Source organism: Polypterus senegalus, chromosome 7, assembly GCF_016835505.1.
Source record: "Polypterus senegalus isolate Bchr_013 chromosome 7, ASM1683550v1, whole genome shotgun sequence".
In the NCBI taxonomy this organism is placed as follows: Eukaryota; Metazoa; Chordata; class Cladistia; order Polypteriformes; family Polypteridae; genus Polypterus; species Polypterus senegalus.
The window spans coordinates 146,275-165,164 of NC_053160.1; the positions used below are offsets into that span (position 1 = coordinate 146,275).

The 18,890-nt window shown below is 48.1% G+C and overlaps 1 protein-coding gene across 3 annotated transcripts in view; it reads left to right on the forward strand.

Annotated features, from left to right (window-relative positions):
• The window catches only part of LOC120532247 (caspase-6-like), a 36,641-nt gene that overhangs the window by 11,039 nt on the left and 6,712 nt on the right, over positions 1-18,890 (forward strand). For 2 of the 3 annotated variants that reach the window (XM_039758098.1, XM_039758099.1), the window contains exons 2-3: positions 16,571-16,615; positions 18,560-18,599. In XM_039758098.1, the coding sequence (XP_039614032.1) occupies positions 16,571-16,615; positions 18,560-18,599 (85 nt within the window). Of the gene's footprint in view, positions 1-9,055; positions 9,190-16,570; positions 16,616-18,559; positions 18,600-18,890 lie in introns of those variants that run through there. The other variant, XM_039758100.1, reaches the window with a different exon arrangement.

Genomic DNA, 18,890 nt, shown 5'->3' on the forward strand with positions numbered 1-18,890 from the left:
AGAAAAGTGTGAAAGTGAAACTAAAGGGTGAGAAAAGCGCAAAACCCATAATGAGACAAAATCTTAACACTAGAAACCCTAAAGTCTACGATAAAACGCGTAATCCAGGGCCACCTGAAATCCCTTCGCACCTCCTCATCAGCGCCTTTTATGTTGTAAATGCGTCGATCACCAGAAGCAGCCTGCTGTCCCATCCAAACCCTCTGACGGAGCTCAAGTGTGTCTGTCAGGTGCCTGGAGTTGTGTTGGGTAAATAATGCAGAATATCGTTATTTGGAACACAAGAATTTCACGTGTGCTCCGTGTCTATGAAGATCTGGGGAAGTGTAGGATGAAAGGAAATGCGAGAAATGCTGAACATATACCTAAAGCAGAAACTGTTTCCATGTTCTACTAATAATGACGTGAAGTGTGTAATGTGTGAAGACTTCAGTCCAAATATCAAATAAACTCGTGCGCTTTTAGTCAAGAATATAGGAAAAATAATCATATGATTTACATGTGGCTGTCATTGAGTTGAAACTCGAGCTCAAATGTCCAGCGACAGGCAGTTGCTTGAATGGTGCAGAGGTAAGAACTGCTGCTTTACAACCAAAAGGTCCCGGGTTCGAGTCTGGGCACTCCACGTTTTGAGAAGTGAGCTGCTTTTATTCTCGCTATAATTATAATAAAAACGTTCATTTGATTTGAGTCTGTACCACCCGATGTACATTTTGGCTACTTGTAAAAGTTAGCGCTTGTTTTTTTTATTATTAAATTTTATTCTCTCAGTGACGTTCACAAACGAATTTGCCTCTCCCCTCTGAGTTGATGGCGTTCATCTCCATTCTTTTCACAAGAGCAGCGCTGTGGCTGAGGTCTGCTCAGAACTCTTTGTTGTACCGGCAGCCAAAGATACGACGTCCCGCGACGGACAGCGGCAGGACCGCGACAGCAGACATCTTCACAGAGCTTTCACTGCCTAATAGACGGCGGCACCACAGCGCAGCTCTGCTGGGCACCATAAAGTCAAATGGGACTTCAACCTGCAGCTAAAGTCACTTCAGTTCCCGAGCGAGCGATTCGCCACGCTAGTGTTTGACTTTGTCGGACCCGCTATACTGCGCTCCCCGAGTGCACCTCGGTTCTTGCCTACCCCTGAACGGTGATGAATTTTAGCACCGTTGCCAGCGTTGTCCTTGATTCCCACTGGCAGTTGTAAAGTGAATGATGAGTGCAGATGTCTTTGTCGTGTAAGTGAAATTCTTTTCTGACTATAAATCTGCTCGACAGAAGTAACAGACCAATGAACAGAGAAGCCCCGCTTAATGTCTCCATCTTTGTTAAAGCTGCCTATGAAATCTCCTCATGCAGTTTGTCCCAGGATTCCTTCCTAGGGTGCCATCTGTCATGGGCACTAGGTAGGTCAAGCAGCCTGTTCCCAGAGTTCCACAGTTCGAATCTGCCATGCCCATTTAACCAAACGCCAGCACCCTGCTGCTGCCATCGCCACCCAGAAGTCTCTTTGTTGTCATTGAGTGGCCCACTAACTGGGCTCATCACACCTTGATGGCTCTTCGATGTCAAGTCTCATGGTGCCCTCTGTTGGTGTTTGATACAGCAGAGTGGAGGCTAAACCCGTGTGAATGAACAGGAGGCAGTAGTAACAACCCGTTTATATAGCGCCTTCACAGGCGTTTTGTGTGTCTTAGTTTGCTGCTTTTGCAGTCGTTCTTCACACTCAGATGGCATGGAATCCCAAAATATCAGAATAAGAAGCCACTGTGTCCTCACGTGCTGTCGAGGTAAGGAACTGAAAGGCGGCTCTGCTCCCGTTTTAAGTTCCTTCTGGCGAGTGCCATCTCGTTTCCTGACGTTTCTCTTACTTTTGTACCCCACTCTTTGTTTCAAGAGCTGTAGTTTCTTTTATATACCGTATGGTTGGTAGTTCTCCATCTCCGTGAACTGCACTACTAACCCACTGCTTGTGATGTCTTCCAGTTTGACATTGGCATCCCTTCCATGACGAAATGTTGCAACCAGCATGACCGCTGCTACAGCACCTGTGGCAGCCCGAAGCAGGAATGTGATGAGGAGTTCCAGCAGTGCCTATCCAAGATCTGCAGAAACGTGCAGAGGACGCTGGGCTTGTCGGAAAGCATTCAAGGTGAGTGCCAGAGCGCCAAGCATCAGTGACGAGCAGGAAAGGGTGGCATCAAGGCGGACAGGGACGAGGAGTGGATTATAACCTGCTTTGGAGAAAGGCGTCTACTAAATTAATGATAGTTCAGACCAGGCTACGCCGATCTCATAATCCACGCACCACAGGGACGTTTAGGGACATTAGAGCCGACTTGTCTTAGGACATCGAGAAATGTCAACTCCAATGGCTAATCATTACTAAAACAAAGTGATAACACAAAATGTCTGGTGTTGACAATAAGGACAGCTCTGTTAATTCAAATGCTGTGTTTGAGAGTCCATTTTAAAACCAAACGTGTAGTCGGTCAGTCAGTCAGTCAGTCAGTCGAGGCGGTGAGTGAGCAGAGCACAAGCACGCGTCGGCCGTTATTTGCCCTGTCAGCACCCAGTGGCTGCCGGCTCTCATCCTCACACGTGCCACCTCTGTGACTTGAGACAGAATTAAAGCGGACTTTGTTGTGGCTGAATGGAGAGCATAATGGCAGAGTCACGCCACGTACTGGGGGTCAGCCCCCTAAACCTGTTTGCTCTTATCGTTATTTAAACCCATCTGATGTACGCTTCCACAAATATAAACAGAAAAGCGCAGAAAGTGAGTCGCCAGTCGTGCGCCTGACAGATACGCCAGTTAAAGTGCCCAGGACAAGTTCAGATGTAAAGTTCGCTAAAAGCACAGCCTAGCAAATGAAGTGGCAGGACAGTAAACTGTGGAAACTCGTAAAAGGAATGTCCAGTGTGACAAACACTCACAATTGATATCCAAAATGTCCCCTTCAGGACCCTGGTTGGAGGGTGACAGCGAAGAGGCCAGCAGAGCTTCTACATGCAGGACCCTCCTTAGCTCAGCCAGCAAACTCCACTTTAGCTTCACGTGTGATGTGAATTCCCCGTCGTTCTTAAGCTAAGATGAAAGGGCAGTCGTCATCTGATGCCCGCACTTTCCCGAGTGTTTTAGAGGCAGTTCTGCTACATTTATATGGTGCCATTGCCCAGTTCATACTAAGCTGTGTGAGTTGGAAACAGAGGAGGTGAGGCGGACGAGCTGACCATCAGGACTCCACTAAACGCTCTTCCCATTTCAAGTGCTGCCTGCCGTTAGGTGGTTTGTGGCTCACTAAGCCCAAGACGTCACTGTCATCTGCTGTGCCCCTTGACTCCACTCTTCTACTGAGCGTCCCAAATGTAAGATGACACCTGAGACTTTAGGCTCCCTGACTGTTACAGCTCTCTGTTTGCTTTTTCAGCTTGCCACTCGGCTGTGGGACTTCTTTTTGACACTGTGATGCACTTGGGATGTAAGCCTTATCTGGATGGCCAGCGAGCCTCGTGTATCTGCAGCTACCAGGAGAAATTGGACCTCTGAGCCGTGTTTCTATTTTTTTTAGTCCTTCTTTCTGTCTACGCCATGAGATGCTGTGCCTTTTTCCAAGGAATTAAAGCTCTAGACTGAACTCTGGCATCCCCATTCCCTGACTCTCTGATCCTGTACGTTCCTACCTCATCTCGCTGCCCTCCTGGTCAAAGGTGTCTGGCCTCCTTCCTAGAATGGCTTTGTCTTTTCAGGAGCCTCCGGGTTTCTGGCTCCCTTTTCCTGGAGGCACCTCTGTGTATACCTGTGCTGTTATCTATGGACGCCCCCCCCCCTTCCAGTGTGCCCACTGCTGCCCATTCACAACTTGATGCCCTAATACACATCTGATAGATCAGCCATTTCGTCCTGATAATGAGCATTGTAGGTGAGATGATGGCATAGGTGGCCCCCATGCCATGGTCTGATGGTTCTGGAGCTATCCATGTGGCATTGTGGCTCACAGAACTTACCAGAGATTTAGGCCAATGGGAGCAAAAGCAAACATGGGGTTGTCAGGTAGACTACTAAAGCAAATGTAGCAATAGAAGGACAGAAAAGTTGAGATTTAAAATAAATGGGTAATGTTGGTGCCAGCAAGAGTTTCAGTCTCCATTGGCAAAGTAATGAGTGGCATTGAGAACAGGCAGGGAGGAACAGGGAGATCCAGAGGATCGCCTGTACCTGCAGACAGTGAAGTGGGATTCAGTTAAATAAGCCAAAGCCATGGTGAGCTCACAAAACACTTGACATAATGCCAGTGGGCATCAGAAGTCCCCCAGTGGTCTCTAAAATAAAGCTGCAGGTGAATGAACAGAGCAGACATTTAGGCAGTCCCCCTTGGCAGAGTCAGCTTGGGCACCACAAGGCCCACTTAAATGCTGCCGGTGCATTGTCCAGATGTGCGGACTCGACATGAGACCCCCTTTATGATGCGTCTTTTTTAAAAGTGTCTTTGGTGAGGTCTCTAGGGCTGCCCAGGGGCACTCGATTTCAAGTCAGCAGGCCGGGTGGGCTGAACGACCTGCTCACGTCACATTGTGACCGTGAATAGAGAAGAGGGGCCGAGCTGAGAACAAGCAGGCAGAGAGAGGGATGAGGAAGCGAAGAGCTGGCAGATCGGCCGCCCCACGTGCTGAGGGGTGTGCATGTTGTGTGATAGAAAGTTCAGTTTTACGGCCTTAGTGGAACTTGGATGCCAGCCCTGAGACCACTGGGCCTGCCAACTGCACCTGCAATGCCAGTTCTGATCGTCTCTTTTGGCTTTCTTCTCATTCCCGACCTGCTGTTGCATTTCTGCTCTTCTTCACAGCAAGAGGGTAAAACTCGCCAGGGAACAGCGAGGCATGGAGCAGTCGGTGGAAATCCAGAAGTTTGGGCACTGGCTGCTCCCTCCATCTTGGTGGATTCTGTGACTTGTCACGGTGGTGAGGGTGGTGTTGGCCTGCAATGACAATAAGAAATGGGAGGGCTTTCTTCTCATGCCAGAAAATGCAAGAGGATGATGGCAGGAGTACCAGACGTGGCTTCCCCGTCAGTGTGGCACTTGTGTCATTGCTGTTTACCCAATTGAGCGTCACGCAGTTCACTTCGCCTGCCATTTGTGGTTCATCTTGCTAAGAGCTGCTAGGGCCTTGGTGACTTTGGTACATTTGTAACATAGGAACTTCTCTCTCGTATTAGCTGGTGAAAGTCCATGTGAAGGTGACTGGCATGGGGACACTGAATGTCCGTTCTCTTTGTGTGGTCACAGGCCGTCCTCGTGTTTCCAGGCCCCCATTTTTTTCTTGTCCTTCCATGTCAATGTGGCTTTTCTCTGATTACTTCAATGGCTCCAGTGTTTAGGACGTTGAGCAACTCTCAGGTGGCCTGTACCTGCGGTGATGGGTCCCGTCTTGGCTCAGACAGCGGCCCACTGATGGGAGCAGCTGGTGAGCTGGCACAGAGAGCTGCCAGGTGCCATGTGATGACATCACTTGGAGAAGGCCTGTTTAATTGCACTTCTCGTTAATCACGAACAATCAACTCTGGTCATCTGCACATTCATTCTAGTATGACACTGAGAAACGAGGGGTGGCGAAATGGGATTAATTGGCCACAGAAGCACGTTTCCTGTCCGAATTTCCATCATCTGCTCGTGGGTGAGGCTCTCGCCATTTCAGATCCCTCTTTTCTTGGTGAGGGTCGTGGTGTGGCCAGCTATGAAGATTTAGCCATGTGCCAGGGTGCTTTACCTGTCCAGCTTCTGTCTGCCTCCCTGAGTGAGGTGAGACGTGTGGTAAGTCGCTGAGCGCTCTTAATAATGCAGTGGCGAGATCTGCGTGTCAGCCGTTCATTGGCTTTTCGAGACGTGATACCCGTCTCTGTGCTCTACAGTGGATGCCAGGCATGAACCCTGATGTGACGCTGTGGATTTACAGCGTCAATCCTCATGAGCTCCACTTAGGCACAGCGCTGAGGCTGGTAGGCTACATGTGTGTGCTGTTTTGGATGTGCTTATCACTAGAAGTTCAATTAACTGACAAAAAGAGAACTGCTGGAGCGCCAATGCACTGATGCCACCTTCACGTGCCCTCTTCATCATGGGCTGCCTTGCTGCTCTCCATAAGAGGGCCTACACCACTTGTGCCCATTTAGATAGGCAGATACTTTATTAATCCCAAGGGGAAATTCACACACTCCAGCAGCAGTATGCTGATAAAGAACAATATTAAATTAAATAAAAATGCAGTGCCAGTTAAAAAATGCAAGGTGGAGAGTGTTGACTGTGCCAGTGGCCTAAATAAAAGAGTGAAGTCCGCCATTTAAAACGTTACAATGTTAGATTCGTGTGACGGTCCTACAAGCCTAACTGCCACCACAATCGCCTTCACCTTTTGCCACCTGGCAGTGCCAGTCCCACCGCGTGGGCCGCTCTCAGGTGTGGACTGCCATCCGACTTTACCAAGGCAGGTGGGCCCAGCAGCAGGTTTTCGGTTTTGTTTGTGAATGCTCTACGCTGCAGGATCGGCCAAACTCTACACGAGGGATATTTGGAGTCTTCACATGCGCCCTCAGCGGCCCTACGGCGGGTTTTTCAGGTTGTGCTGCACCTGCTGCTGCTGCTCCAGACCGCTGTAGTCACAGGATCAAACCGAGAGACGTGCGACTGGCCGGGGGGACTGTGAACAAACGGCGACATTGTCTATTCGAATAATAGAGACATGAAAGGAGGATTCAAAAGAAATGTATGTGCTGTCATCTTGTCTGGTGGGGACTTTGATCGTTCGGCTCATGTGACAAACGTAAAGGTTCAGGGCCCTGTAAGTTCTGGTCCACTTCCACCCAGTCAGCATCACTGGTTAAATGGACATTTTCCGGTTTTATCCAGGCCAGCCATTTGCTTCCAGATTGGCACTCTTTTCATACCGTTTGACGCCACATCTGACCACGTCTTATCCGGAGTCTCTCTGCCTCTTCGTCCAGTTCTCTTGTGCTTTTCGCCCCACAAGCTTAAGCCACCTCGGTCTGTTTCCCCCATTATCTTCACATCAAGTCTTCATCTTCACTTGTCCTCCTGTATTTAGGCCAAACATATCTCAGATGACATCTCCATTTTAACTGCTCTCCCCTCATGACTTGTCTCTGTCCTCCATCTTTGTAGATTTATCAAACATAAAGACGACGCAATGGTCAGCAGACTGTGCTGGAGTGCAAGTTCTGTGTGGGTGAAGGTAAAACTTTGGTGTATCTTCATATATGCAGAGCTCTGTGACGAGTTCTCAGGTACAATGCAAATACAAACCTGACGTAATGAGCACTGAGAGGGAGTAACACAGTTGGAGCCCAGCATTATCTGTCCATTAATTAATTGCTGCTATTGACAACGGAGGAGAGAAAATCAAAAAAGGAGCATAAAAGGAGAAAATAAACCAAGGTCACTTAGAACAGAGAAAGTCAGGTGTGTCAGTCCTGGAGACCTCAAACATCCGTCTGCCCGCCCCCTGCTGGTCACCCTCCAGTAGAGTTTGGGCTGGGCCATCTAATCGGACGACAGTCTTCTCAGTATCATCTCAGATATCTGAAGGGCGGGCAGCAAAACAGCTTGGCAATGGAGCACTGGCACCAAGTGCCACAGCAGGGTGTCAGGAAGAGAAACAGGATAGAGGAGAGTTTGGAATTCTTGCAGGGCTTCTAGCTTTGCACAATCGGCTAACATACAGAACTGCAGTATGCACAGCTGATTGGCACCCCTACTCAGGGTATGCCAGACTAAAGACTTAAGCCAGAGAGTGAAGGGGCACCTCTGTTAAATGATCAGTCAGATCGTCCCACAGCTTTGGGACCCACAGGCTCGATCTCTCCCCGTTATTTTAATACTCTGTTGAATCTTTTTGTAAGCAAAAATAAATTCTGCTAAGTTAGCAGGGCCTCAGCCATTTAAGGATGAAAGAGGATTATGAAATCACCCCCAAGCTTCACTGGACATCAGGCATTATCTGTTCTTACCCTTTAGTTCTTGCAAGAATTCTTGCAGCAGCATTTTGAATGAACAGAAAGTGGCATAAAGAACGATCTGGACAGCCAGTGACTAACACATTGTAGTCTCATGTGACCTTTACAAGCATTGGTGTCACCTTAAAACACATCAGTCTGTACTGGGCATGGCGAGGACTCACCCGAGATTAGCCGAGTCACATCTCCAGCCTAAACAAGGTTGGCGTGCCAAACTGGACAGATGTGGGTCAGGGGCTAAACTGGCAGCAGCGTTGGCGCTAGAGTGTACCTTAAAAGCCTGCTTGCCACACCCTGGGCACACCAGCAAACGTCTGTGAAACAAAGGCAAACAATCAAAATGGGAAGGACTGGATAAGACACGTGTTTGAAAACACAATTAGTGAATGGATGAGATGCTCCAGGCGGCTGAGATACCCGACTCTTTTTGCTTAAACATTAGTTCCAGTCGGTTCTTTTTACAATCAAGAACGTGACTTCATCGTACACATCCCGATAACCGCGCATTGACACACCTAACCTCTCGGGGTCCCACATCGACTAACTGCAACTAATAACTAACGTAAGGGAAGGCTTGCCACTGCAAATCGAGAGGATCAAAAGCACAACCGAATGAATCGTCTGACCAATTAGCATGCAGACATAAAAAAAACTGCAGCTCGGGTTTCCAGGTAGCATCTCCGCTCCAGGCGTGGACGTTAGTTGGCAGAGGCGGCAGGGCTCCATTCCAGTTTCGAGCCCTTCTGACTCCTAGTAGCCTCTTCGACTTCTGCTGTTTTGCCTTCTCTCTCCACTCTCACACTCACTCACACTATTGTCCCGCCTCTTGTCATTTTTCCGTTTGTCACCTCTTCCTTAAATTAATGCCGGGCGCTCGGCTGATTCGAAACGCGCACACTGCCTGTACTGCACGCGCACGAGCCCAGGAAGAACCCAAGAGCCTCCGCGCCAAGTCAGAGACGCCGGCAGTTCAAAGCGCGCTAGGCGAGGCCGTAGTGATTGACGCGCTTGTCCCCGCCCCCTCTCACTCTTAGCCAATCGCCTCGTTGGGCCAGAATTTCCGTCTCGTGCCGAAACGCTTTAATTGCCGAACGTCGAAGCCGTTTGGGCGACTTTCAGAGTTTCGTGGTGCAGCATGGCGAGTAAAAGCAAACCACAATTAGCAGGTAAGTGCTATAACGCAATAAAAAGATGAGCTTCTTTAGGGAAGCGCTGCTTGTTGTCTGTGGTGCTTAAAGTGCTGTTTATTGTAAATGGACTTTGTAATAAATCATTTCGGTGCTCTCGAGGGTCCCCTGGCGGGCTCAACTTCCATTCCCAAGTGAAAACCTGGCGGGGGTCAGCGGCTGTCGAGTAGTGAGACTGGCGGGGATTCCGCCTCTCGTCGACACTTCACGTGGAGAGGACGTGGCCGTGTGGTGTGCCGCGTCAGGCTCCGAGTGTTTGGGAACTTGTGTCGGCGTTTAGATCGCCTTCCCGGGTGAAGGTTCCATCCTTCCTTCCATATAAAGGCAGTTGTAATTTAGCGCTTGTGTCGCCGAGGTGCGCTTCTTGTTTTCGTACTCCTTTACAACAGTGGCGTGTCACTCGCGTCTTTATGGTTCCAAAGGACGAGTTTGCGTTTTTTTCTTTTCCGCACCTGATTTTGCCCACTGGCTACCAGACAAATCGAAAGAAATGGGGCATGTGACGTGACTGTCGCCGTTTGGAGGAGAAAGAAGAGGAGCGACGGTGGTCCCACCCAGCTTGCCAGGCAGGTCCGAGTCCGAGCATCAGAGGAAACTTGTCGGACGAGTCCGGCTGGGGAATTCAGGCGCGGCGACGGAGCTTCACAGCGGCTAGTGGAGCTCATTCGTTGGCAGTTTCCTTTTCATGTTCTCGGTAACGAGTTTGTGCCAAATGATGAACCACGTCAGACACTCAAGGGAGCGGAGTCCGGACTGCCGACGTGTGTCGTGGGCTGAACTAATCTGCTCTTCTTATTGATGTCGTTTGCTGACTTGTTTATCCAAGGCGACTAACACCATTTGACATACACTTGTGCCTTCAAGTTGTTTAAGCAGGTGAAGTGAGTTGCTCAGGGTCTCACAGTGGTGGGATTTGAGCCTCAGGGTTTGCAGTTCAAGCCTTTATCCCCACTACATCAAATGGCACGTTAGGACGATTTTAGTGACGTTTGTGATATTTAATAAGTCCCGTCCAGTGACCAGAAAAGGAACCTGGCAGTTCGTTTAACACAGGGCATGTTGAAACTTGTGGTCCGTGTTTTCTATTATTCTGTTCTCGGAGTCTCGGCTGTTCCTGCCTCTGTGGCTTCAAGTATAAGAACCAAGCCTGGGTGGGATGCCAGTCCACGAGATCACACATTTTTATGGCTGCCACAGACCTGTAGAGCTGACTAACAATCACTTTGGTGTTTAGTAAAGAGGTTGGCACAGGTCTTGGTGTGCCTGCCTGGCACTGCTTCTTGATGCTGAGTTTGTTTCACTTGTGGTTTTTCTGGTGTCTGCATGTTTCCCTGGCCTGTGTGTGTCCGTTTTCTCCAGGGGTTTTTTACTGCGAGGGTTTGTTTGTTGTGAAATCCTAGCTTTGTGAATGTGTGCCACTCAGGGCCGTTCCTGCCTCGCAGTCAGAAAGTCAGTGCGTTGCAGTTCGTGAAACACTCACACAGGCTCACCGCACTTGTTGGGACTCGTCATGGCTTTTGACTGTAAAACAGCAACATGTATACATGACTTGTATGGCCCGCTGCCTGAACAGCTGAAGTGCACATCACACGTGTTTGTCTGCATACTTGGCAGGAGCCTGTGGGGTTTAGTGGCGGAGGACTTGACGTGTAAACCGCAAGGAATCATGTGGTGTTCCCCACCTGTGATACGCCCAAGCCAGGCCTTTATCTTCTTCGATGGGCTGCTGAGCTGACTTTGTGCTTCAGAGTGAGGTTTGCTATTGCAAGGCGCCATATGAAGGCTTCTTTGATGTTTGCCCACACTCAGGGGCAGAGGATTTTTGCTCCTCGACGCAGTCACCAATTCTCATCAAAATGTTTGTTTTTGACAAATGTACACCCACCGGTTCACCCTTTTTTTTTTTTTTTTTTCTTCTTCTGTTCAATTTTGTGGCTGCTCGGGTGAATTAAAATGCGATTAAGGAAAGTTTTATTATTTCAGAAGATTATTTCTTTTATGGTTTATGATGCGGCTGTGTCCCAGGAGGCACTCGCCTGCCGTTCTTCTACACTCTCTTAGCACCAGTTTGGGGTTTTCCTTCTTTCTGTTTGTACTTTGGTAGTAAACAAATGATGATGAAGACGAGGGGTTTAAATCATCTGAGATCAGATGCCTCATCTTGGATGAGTTAATGCCGGTGAAGCTCATCCGGGATAAGTCCGTTTTTAGTCTAGCTGATCTAATTGGCAGAGATGACTGCGTGTGCCCGCGCTGAGTGAAAAGCCCACAGATATCGAGGCTAGAAAACCTGATCAGCGAGTCTTTGATAGGCTGCAACAAAATGACAAAAGAACGGGCACATTTTTTTTTTTTTTTACACAAGCAGAGCAGGACCTTTTATTTGAAGGATATGAAGGATTTCAAGATTTAATATGCACAAGGGGTAACACTGCAAAGGCAGCCCAAACCAGAAAAGACGGCCTGCAAATTCAACGCTGAGTATTGTGCATTGTACTTGCTGAACGCAGCGTTTCATTTTCTACGTATCAGATGAATTATTATTTAATATGTCGTAATTCCAGGTCAGACGTGAGCACCAGGAGAACATGGGATCAGGTTAGAGTGAAGTATAAGAATATACTTCAAAGTGGTAAATATTGGTATATAACTCTTTATTTAAAGAATTGTTGACATAAAGAATCATATATAATATAAGAAACATTCATTTTAAAGCTAATAAGAAGGCAGACAACAGGTGGAGGTCCACGCGGTCCACACCTAACGCCTGCAGAAGAGTTGGCTCTCCACCATAATGCCCATCGCCCTGTTTCTGAGGGCATTTTTTTTTTTTTTTTGTTGGGTCAGTTGCAGTGAATGTCCTATCTCTAGAACTTGTGTCTGACCAACGGTCGAATATTTGATGAAGACACTGTGTCTGATTATTCATCAGGAGGAGAGGTACATTTTCTACATAATGTTTGATCAAACTCCACTCTGATCAGTCCCGTGCGCCCCAATCACATTTGTAATGAGGATGTTCGGCTGATTGTGAGATTCTTTATGGAGCTGTGGTTGTTTCTGCCTGTGTACCTGCATTGGCATGAAACGCTTCTTTTATTGTCGCCACACGCAGGTGTCCAGAAAACACTAAGAAACCCCAAGGAAATATTTCAGAGCCAAACAGACTTTACGAATTGCCTGGCAAACTGCACTTTTAGAGAGATTTTCCGCATCGCCTACAGTATATAAAAAAAGTGCCGCTTGCAAAAAAAAACTCCAAGCAATGCCTACTGTCTGTGTGGCTGTGAGAGCCCGACTTCACCGAGTTTGACTTCGAATAGAAGGTGCTAATAAATCTTTGAGTTACAATATTCCCCTCGGCTGAAGTGGTATCTTTCGAAAAGAATTTCCTCCGGAAGCAATAAAGGATCTTGCAGATCACACAAAACCCTCTCTCTATGAAATTCTCTTCTTATAATTTACACACCGATATCAATTGGTCGCTCATTCATGGACGGTGAAGCCACGACTGAATGAATTCCACGCACGGACACTGATTAAGTGTGTGAGCTCCGAGCAGGTCTGAGGATTTGGATCTGCTGCTGTGACAACACATCCAGCAAGAGTTTCAAAAAACCGACAGATCCGGGATCAGGCCAAATCGTCAACTGTTACAACGAGTAATCCACGTACGAAAAATACCCCGAGGTCAGAAGCACCCAGGGCAGCTCCACAGATGTTTCCATAACACGTGTCCGGCGTGTGGTCCTCTCTAGTGTTATGTTAATGTTCACGTACTGATGGTAGTTTCCAGAAGTTGGAGATGCCCATCGCAGTGCCAAGCGATTCAATCTCAAAAAATGGTTCCAGCTGCAGTTTGTGTCGCCGTTCACAAACAAGTCCATCCATTTCAACGTCTGTATCTGAGACGGTATTCGTGGACCAGATGTCCGTAGCGCACAGTAGCTGGCTTTTGCTGGGCTCGCCCAGTTTGTTGCTCATAATGATTGTGGGCACAGGCGTTTTGAAACTTCTCTGTCTCCAGCATAATCAAAGTCCACCTCGCTTTTTGGGTTTAAGCTTTTCGTTTCTCTGTGATATCACCAGAACTCGGCGTGTAACTGGTATCCTCGTGTCCCGGCTGTCAATAAAAGAATCCAAGCTAAATAAACCTTGTGTCGCTACTCTGGCTAACTGAATGAATTAAAAGTATTACGTATGTGGACGATTACTACTGAATAATTGAAGTCTCAAGTTGTGCCTCGTGTTTCATTTTAAAAGGCAGACGCTGCTCTGTCATTGGGGTACTGAGGAGAGGCCGCCAGCCCCACAGTCACAGGTGACTCCGCGCTTGCTATGAATGACTGTAATGAATATTGAGCGTTGTGCTTATGTAGCTCAGCATCGCTCTTGTTCGCTTTCCGTCTGCACCGATTACTGCGATATGCGGATCAAGGTCACACACTACAGGCTGACTTTATTTTCAAGTGCGAGGGCCTCAGGCCTGTACTGCTCTTAGTTTAGTGAACGAATGAATGTTACTAATGTGGCCTCGACGTCCGCATTAAACTGACAGTAGAAGTGAGCAGGCACTCGGGTGGTCTGCACGCTGAAGTGAGTGAAGTGCTGCTGTACACCTCTGGACGTCGGTGGATGTTAATGTGACAACAGACCATCCTGTTCTGAAACTGCTGAGGATTCTGGGGTCCGCTCTCTCTTGCCTGTTTTGAAGGACCATTGAACCTGGCTGCTTTGTCAGGGAGCCTTGACCAGGTTGTATATGATGTCACCTCTTGTTGTGACTGGGGTCAGACTTTGAAGTTTATAGGTCATTGTATTGATCCATAGAAGTGTATATGCTGTAAATATTTAATGGCTGGGGCCTGTCAAGTTCAGCAGTTGCTCAGTTACTGCCAGTAACGTCGTCTAGTGTTTCATGTCTCGTCTCACAACTGGTGCTCAGGTGACCTCACTTGTAGGGCAGGTCAGGAATTTGAAGAGAATGGCCAGCCTCGGATCATGCTGGGTTCACACGCACTCGCTCCAGAGCAGCTTGGCCTCCTGACGTGGCGCATATGTCGGGCAGAACACTGGCTGCCATCTCCACCAGGACATGGGCCTGAGAGGCGGGCACTTAGTGGCAAAGGCTTTGGACTTTAAGCTCTGAGGTTGTGGGTTTAAATCCCACTACTGACACCATGTGACCCTGAGCAGGTCGATTCACTGCTCTGTGCTACAACTGGAGAAACAAAAGAAAAGAAAACCAATTGTTTGAAGTCACCTTTGATAAATGTATTATTATTATTATTATTACTGAAGGCATCAGCCAGACACGTTGATGTGAGTGCAGTGCCTTCACTGCCGTTTCCTGGATGACACCTGGGACTTTACACACTGAAGCTCGTGGGGTTTTTGGACATGGAGTGACCTCATGCATGTATAAATTCAGAGGAGACGCCCTGTAAAAGTGTTTTGATGCCACAGCTTTATTTTGTCATCAGTTTCACAAGACCATAGCTGAAGAACTAAAGCACCTAGCAGGCTGACATGGTGCATACTGGTCTGGTCTGGTCTGGTCTGGTGTGGTCCGGATGGCGCCGCTTGGTAAGAGCAGACCTTCAGAAGTAGAAGACAATAGTTTGTGTTTTTGGCTTTGCCCTGTTGAGGCTTTCAGAAAGCAGACTGATGTAGACTGTAACTGATGCAGCCTGCTGAAATGTCTGCCATCTTTAGATAACCACACGGGCTCCTTGAAAGGTTCTGAACAAACTAGAAACTGCAAACCTCTCAAACGTGAAACCATCACTTTGGGTGTGATTGGCAGCCCCGCTTAATGCACTGTGGGACTGTCCAGACATTTTTAAAATGCATTTCCTGTATCCCTACGTGGTCCCTTCTTCCTCCAAAAACAAGTCTTACTTTTCTTATGGGATTCTTTCATTATTATTTTCCATTCTAAATACGGGTTCCATTCACCAATTGTCAGTAATGGTAACCATCAAATTCTTCATCACTGACTTAGGTATGGGATTCATGGTGTTATAAATTGGCAAAGGTGCGTTCAGCACAAGACCTGCACAGCAGCGGCTTGATTCTTCATTCAACACACCACCTCCTGATATCGTGACCCAATTCATTCTGTTTCAGCCAAAGTGCGGAGTTCAGAGCGTCTTTGTCTTTGACATCAGTACGGTGGTGTGTCCTCCGACTGGGCGTTGTAGGTGCCCTAAACGGGGGTATCCTCGAGTACTCTTGGCCATCGAGTATCGCATTCTGTGGTCAGCAACAGGAGACCGGACATCGTCATTACCATTATTGACACGTGGCACATTCCTCCTGTTTTAGGATGGAAAGATTTGCAGAAGAAAATGAAGATTTGTGTTTTGAGAAAGAAGGGACCGTGTGGGATTAATGGGGGGTCTGGGAATAGAAAACCTCCTCTGCACATTCCCACATGCCGGTAGGGTGCGCTGAAAATGAATCCCAAATGATTTTTAAATTTGAGAGGTCTGCTCTTCAAACCCTGATGCCGTTACTTTTCTGTTTATTGCTTTTTCAGGACGCCTGTACTGTTATCTGAATAAGGGGGAAAAATCAAGAGTCTGCGTAGGTTACAAATACTGTACGGCGTCTGCTTCTGAGGCCTGAACATCGTGAGGGCAAAGACTCCCTTCAGGGGGCTGCTTTGATCATACAGGGTCTGATGGCGGATAAAAGTGACACGCAACCCCCCACCCGGCCAACGGTAAACTGGAACAAGTGGACCGGACTGGCGAGCTTTGTTGGGCTGAATGGCCTGTTCTCCTCGTCTAGAGGGTTCAGAAGTGTGGCTCTTCCATCAAAACATGGCTACACCAAAGTGGTTGGGCCATCGGTAGCTCTGACATGGAGTGCCCCGTATGTCACGCTGTGCTTATCGCTCATTTTTGAGCCTGCGGACTTCTGATCGATCTTCTTTTGAAGTTCTTTTAAAGACGAGCGTATTGTTTCTTGAAATGTCCTCGTCTGTGGTGTTCATTTCAGCCCCACTTCCCTGACTGCTAACTGCTCAGAGTTAACTGTTGTCGTCTTTCTTATCTTTATTTTGTATTCAGCGGGCCTTCAAGTGGTTGATGGAGCAACTGGCCTGCAGTCATCCACAAATCGTATATTGGGTTTTTACATTTGTTTTTTCTTCCCATCATAAAGTTCTTCATTTTATTATTTTTTTTTTTTTTTCTGAAGCAATGGGGCGACATTTGAAGGTTGGCAAAGCCTCCTTGGCCAAAGGTTATGTTTAATGTACAGATGCCAGTTGTTATGAGAGATGGCTCCTCGGGCCGAGCCCTTTACGAGTGGAGCCTTCAGTTGTAATCCTTGTCTCTGCTAACACTTCCAGGTAAAAGCGAGCAAGACAGCCGGCCCATGGAGAAGAAAGTCAAAGGTGAGTTTGTGTGGGTGGCAGTTCACTGTGCCAGCCATTTATGTAGTGAATATGAGATGAAGGAATGAAAGCCGTGGGGTTCGTCTGCTTCCTTCGCAGTGAAGTTGCTATAAGAGACGCCGCACAGCAGATAAACGTGTTAATGGTTGACTCTCGTTGTTTCAGTTTTAGTCATCGTCTCTTCTTTCTGTCTAGTACGTGACACAGAGCGTCTTGATTTAGAGTATAGAACAGTCTTGCCCTATTAAACTGTCACTTGGTCCTGTTACCGTTCGAATGGCTGAAAGCTGCACTTGACAGCAGCGACATTTCAAGTTAGGACGAGAGGTGCGCTTGTCACTCGGATTTATCAATTGCCCTTTGCACAGCATGCCAGCGCTGTGGTTCTGGTGCCCTTGGCTGAAACTCCCCACCCATGTGGTGTTTGTGCACAGTTTGCATCCCCAAGATGTTTGGGTCATTGGTGATTGGCTCGTTTGTGTGAGCAGGCCCCGCAGTGGTCTGGCCAGGGCTGCCTTGTGCCCTGTGCTACAGCACGCCCACCCGTCCATTGGCATTGGAGCGTGAGATCGACAGGCGGATCGGAGCGGCATCCTCCGTGGTGTGGGCTCTGCATCGGTCTGTCGTGGCGGCTCAGCTCTCAATTTACCCTCACCTGTGGTCATGAGCTGTGGGTAGTGACCGAAATACGAGATCACGAATACAAGTGGCTGAAATGAGTTTCCTCTGCAGGGTGCCTGGGCTCTCCCTTGAAGATAAGGTGAGAAGCTCGGAGTAGAGACGCTGATCCTCCGCATCGACAGGAGTCGCATGAGGTGGCTCGGGCATCTGATCAGAGTGCCTCCTGGACGCCTCCCTGGCGAGATGTTCCAGGCACATCTAACCAGGAGGAATGGGAATGCCTTGGGATTCCCCCGGAAGAGCTGGAAGAAGTGGCTGGGGAGAGAGAAGTCTGGGCTTCTCTGCTCAAGCTGCTGCCTCTGCGACCCAACCTCAGATAAGCGGAAGAGGATGGATGGATGGATGGATGAAATTTATTCACATGGCCAGCTGGTCTTGTGCTCCAGACTTGGGACTCTTCACTTGTCATACTTTTTGTTGCTTGACGTTTTAACTAGCGATTGTAAAAATGCTCATTCAGACGTCTCGGCTAACCCTCTTGGTCCATATCCTACCCAGAGGTGGGACACAACCACCTGGGCCTTTCAGATACACTCTTATCTACCCTTCAGTGCTTTGGACTAAAGACCACCATGAGTTCTCCTGAAGTGTGTTATGACTGGATTGTTCACTTAACCCTTTGTTTGTAGACTGGTCAGGCCTCCTCTGATGTGGTGTGTAACACACGTTGTCCTGGATGTTCTTTATTCTCCATTTTTGAAAGGATCTGGTATGGAATGTGAGGGTAGAGCATCCATTGCAGTGCTGGCCTCGTGTTTCCTTGCCTTTTATTGAGAGAAATGTTTGGAGGCGTTTTTTTTCCCATCCAGTCTCTCAAAATAAATGTGAGCTTCGCCATGTCCATAAAGTTTACATGAAGTGGCGAGGGTGGCACGTTCACAGCTGCACACTCCTCGGCTCTGATCCCAGTCCAGGTGTCTTCCCAGGTGTGCTCACTTCATTTGGCCGGCTGTGGACTGCCTGTCACTTGATGCTGCTGGACTGGAGCCCCTTTAGCTCTGAAAGGTAGCCAGCAGGATTTGAAAGAGTGAAGTCGCCCTTGGCTGGCACCACGGGCCATTGCCTTTTGATGTGTGACACAATGCCTGATGGACAGGACGCTCGAGCCCCTCGGTACGTCTCGTAGGGAGAAGCCTGATTTGAAATGAAGAAGCCGCTCTCGGCAGTTTGCAATGTGATTTTTATGTTTCTGTGACAAAATGGGGCTTTGAAAACTGAGGTGAGAATTCTTGATTGGATTTTTTTTTTCTTTTTTTGATTTAGGTGCTGACGACAACGTCACAGAGACGGACTCCTTTGTACAGTAAGACCTTTTGGATTCTGTGATTTCTGTAGGTTTATTCACTTTAGCGAACGGCTCATTATACTGTATGGCCAAAGCCATGGAGAAGCCCAGTATGTCCTCATGTCATGTCCTCCTGTCCTTCCAAAGTGCTTCACAAATTTCAGGGATGTGAGGTTAATGTAACGGTTGGTCTTTGCTCCTCTTCAGCTAGCAGAGTTTTTATAAATTTGTGTCTTGGCTGAACTTTGTGCCACTTGAGACGATTGTGCCGTGTACAGAATGTCACACGTAGCCCCAACGCTGTAGAAC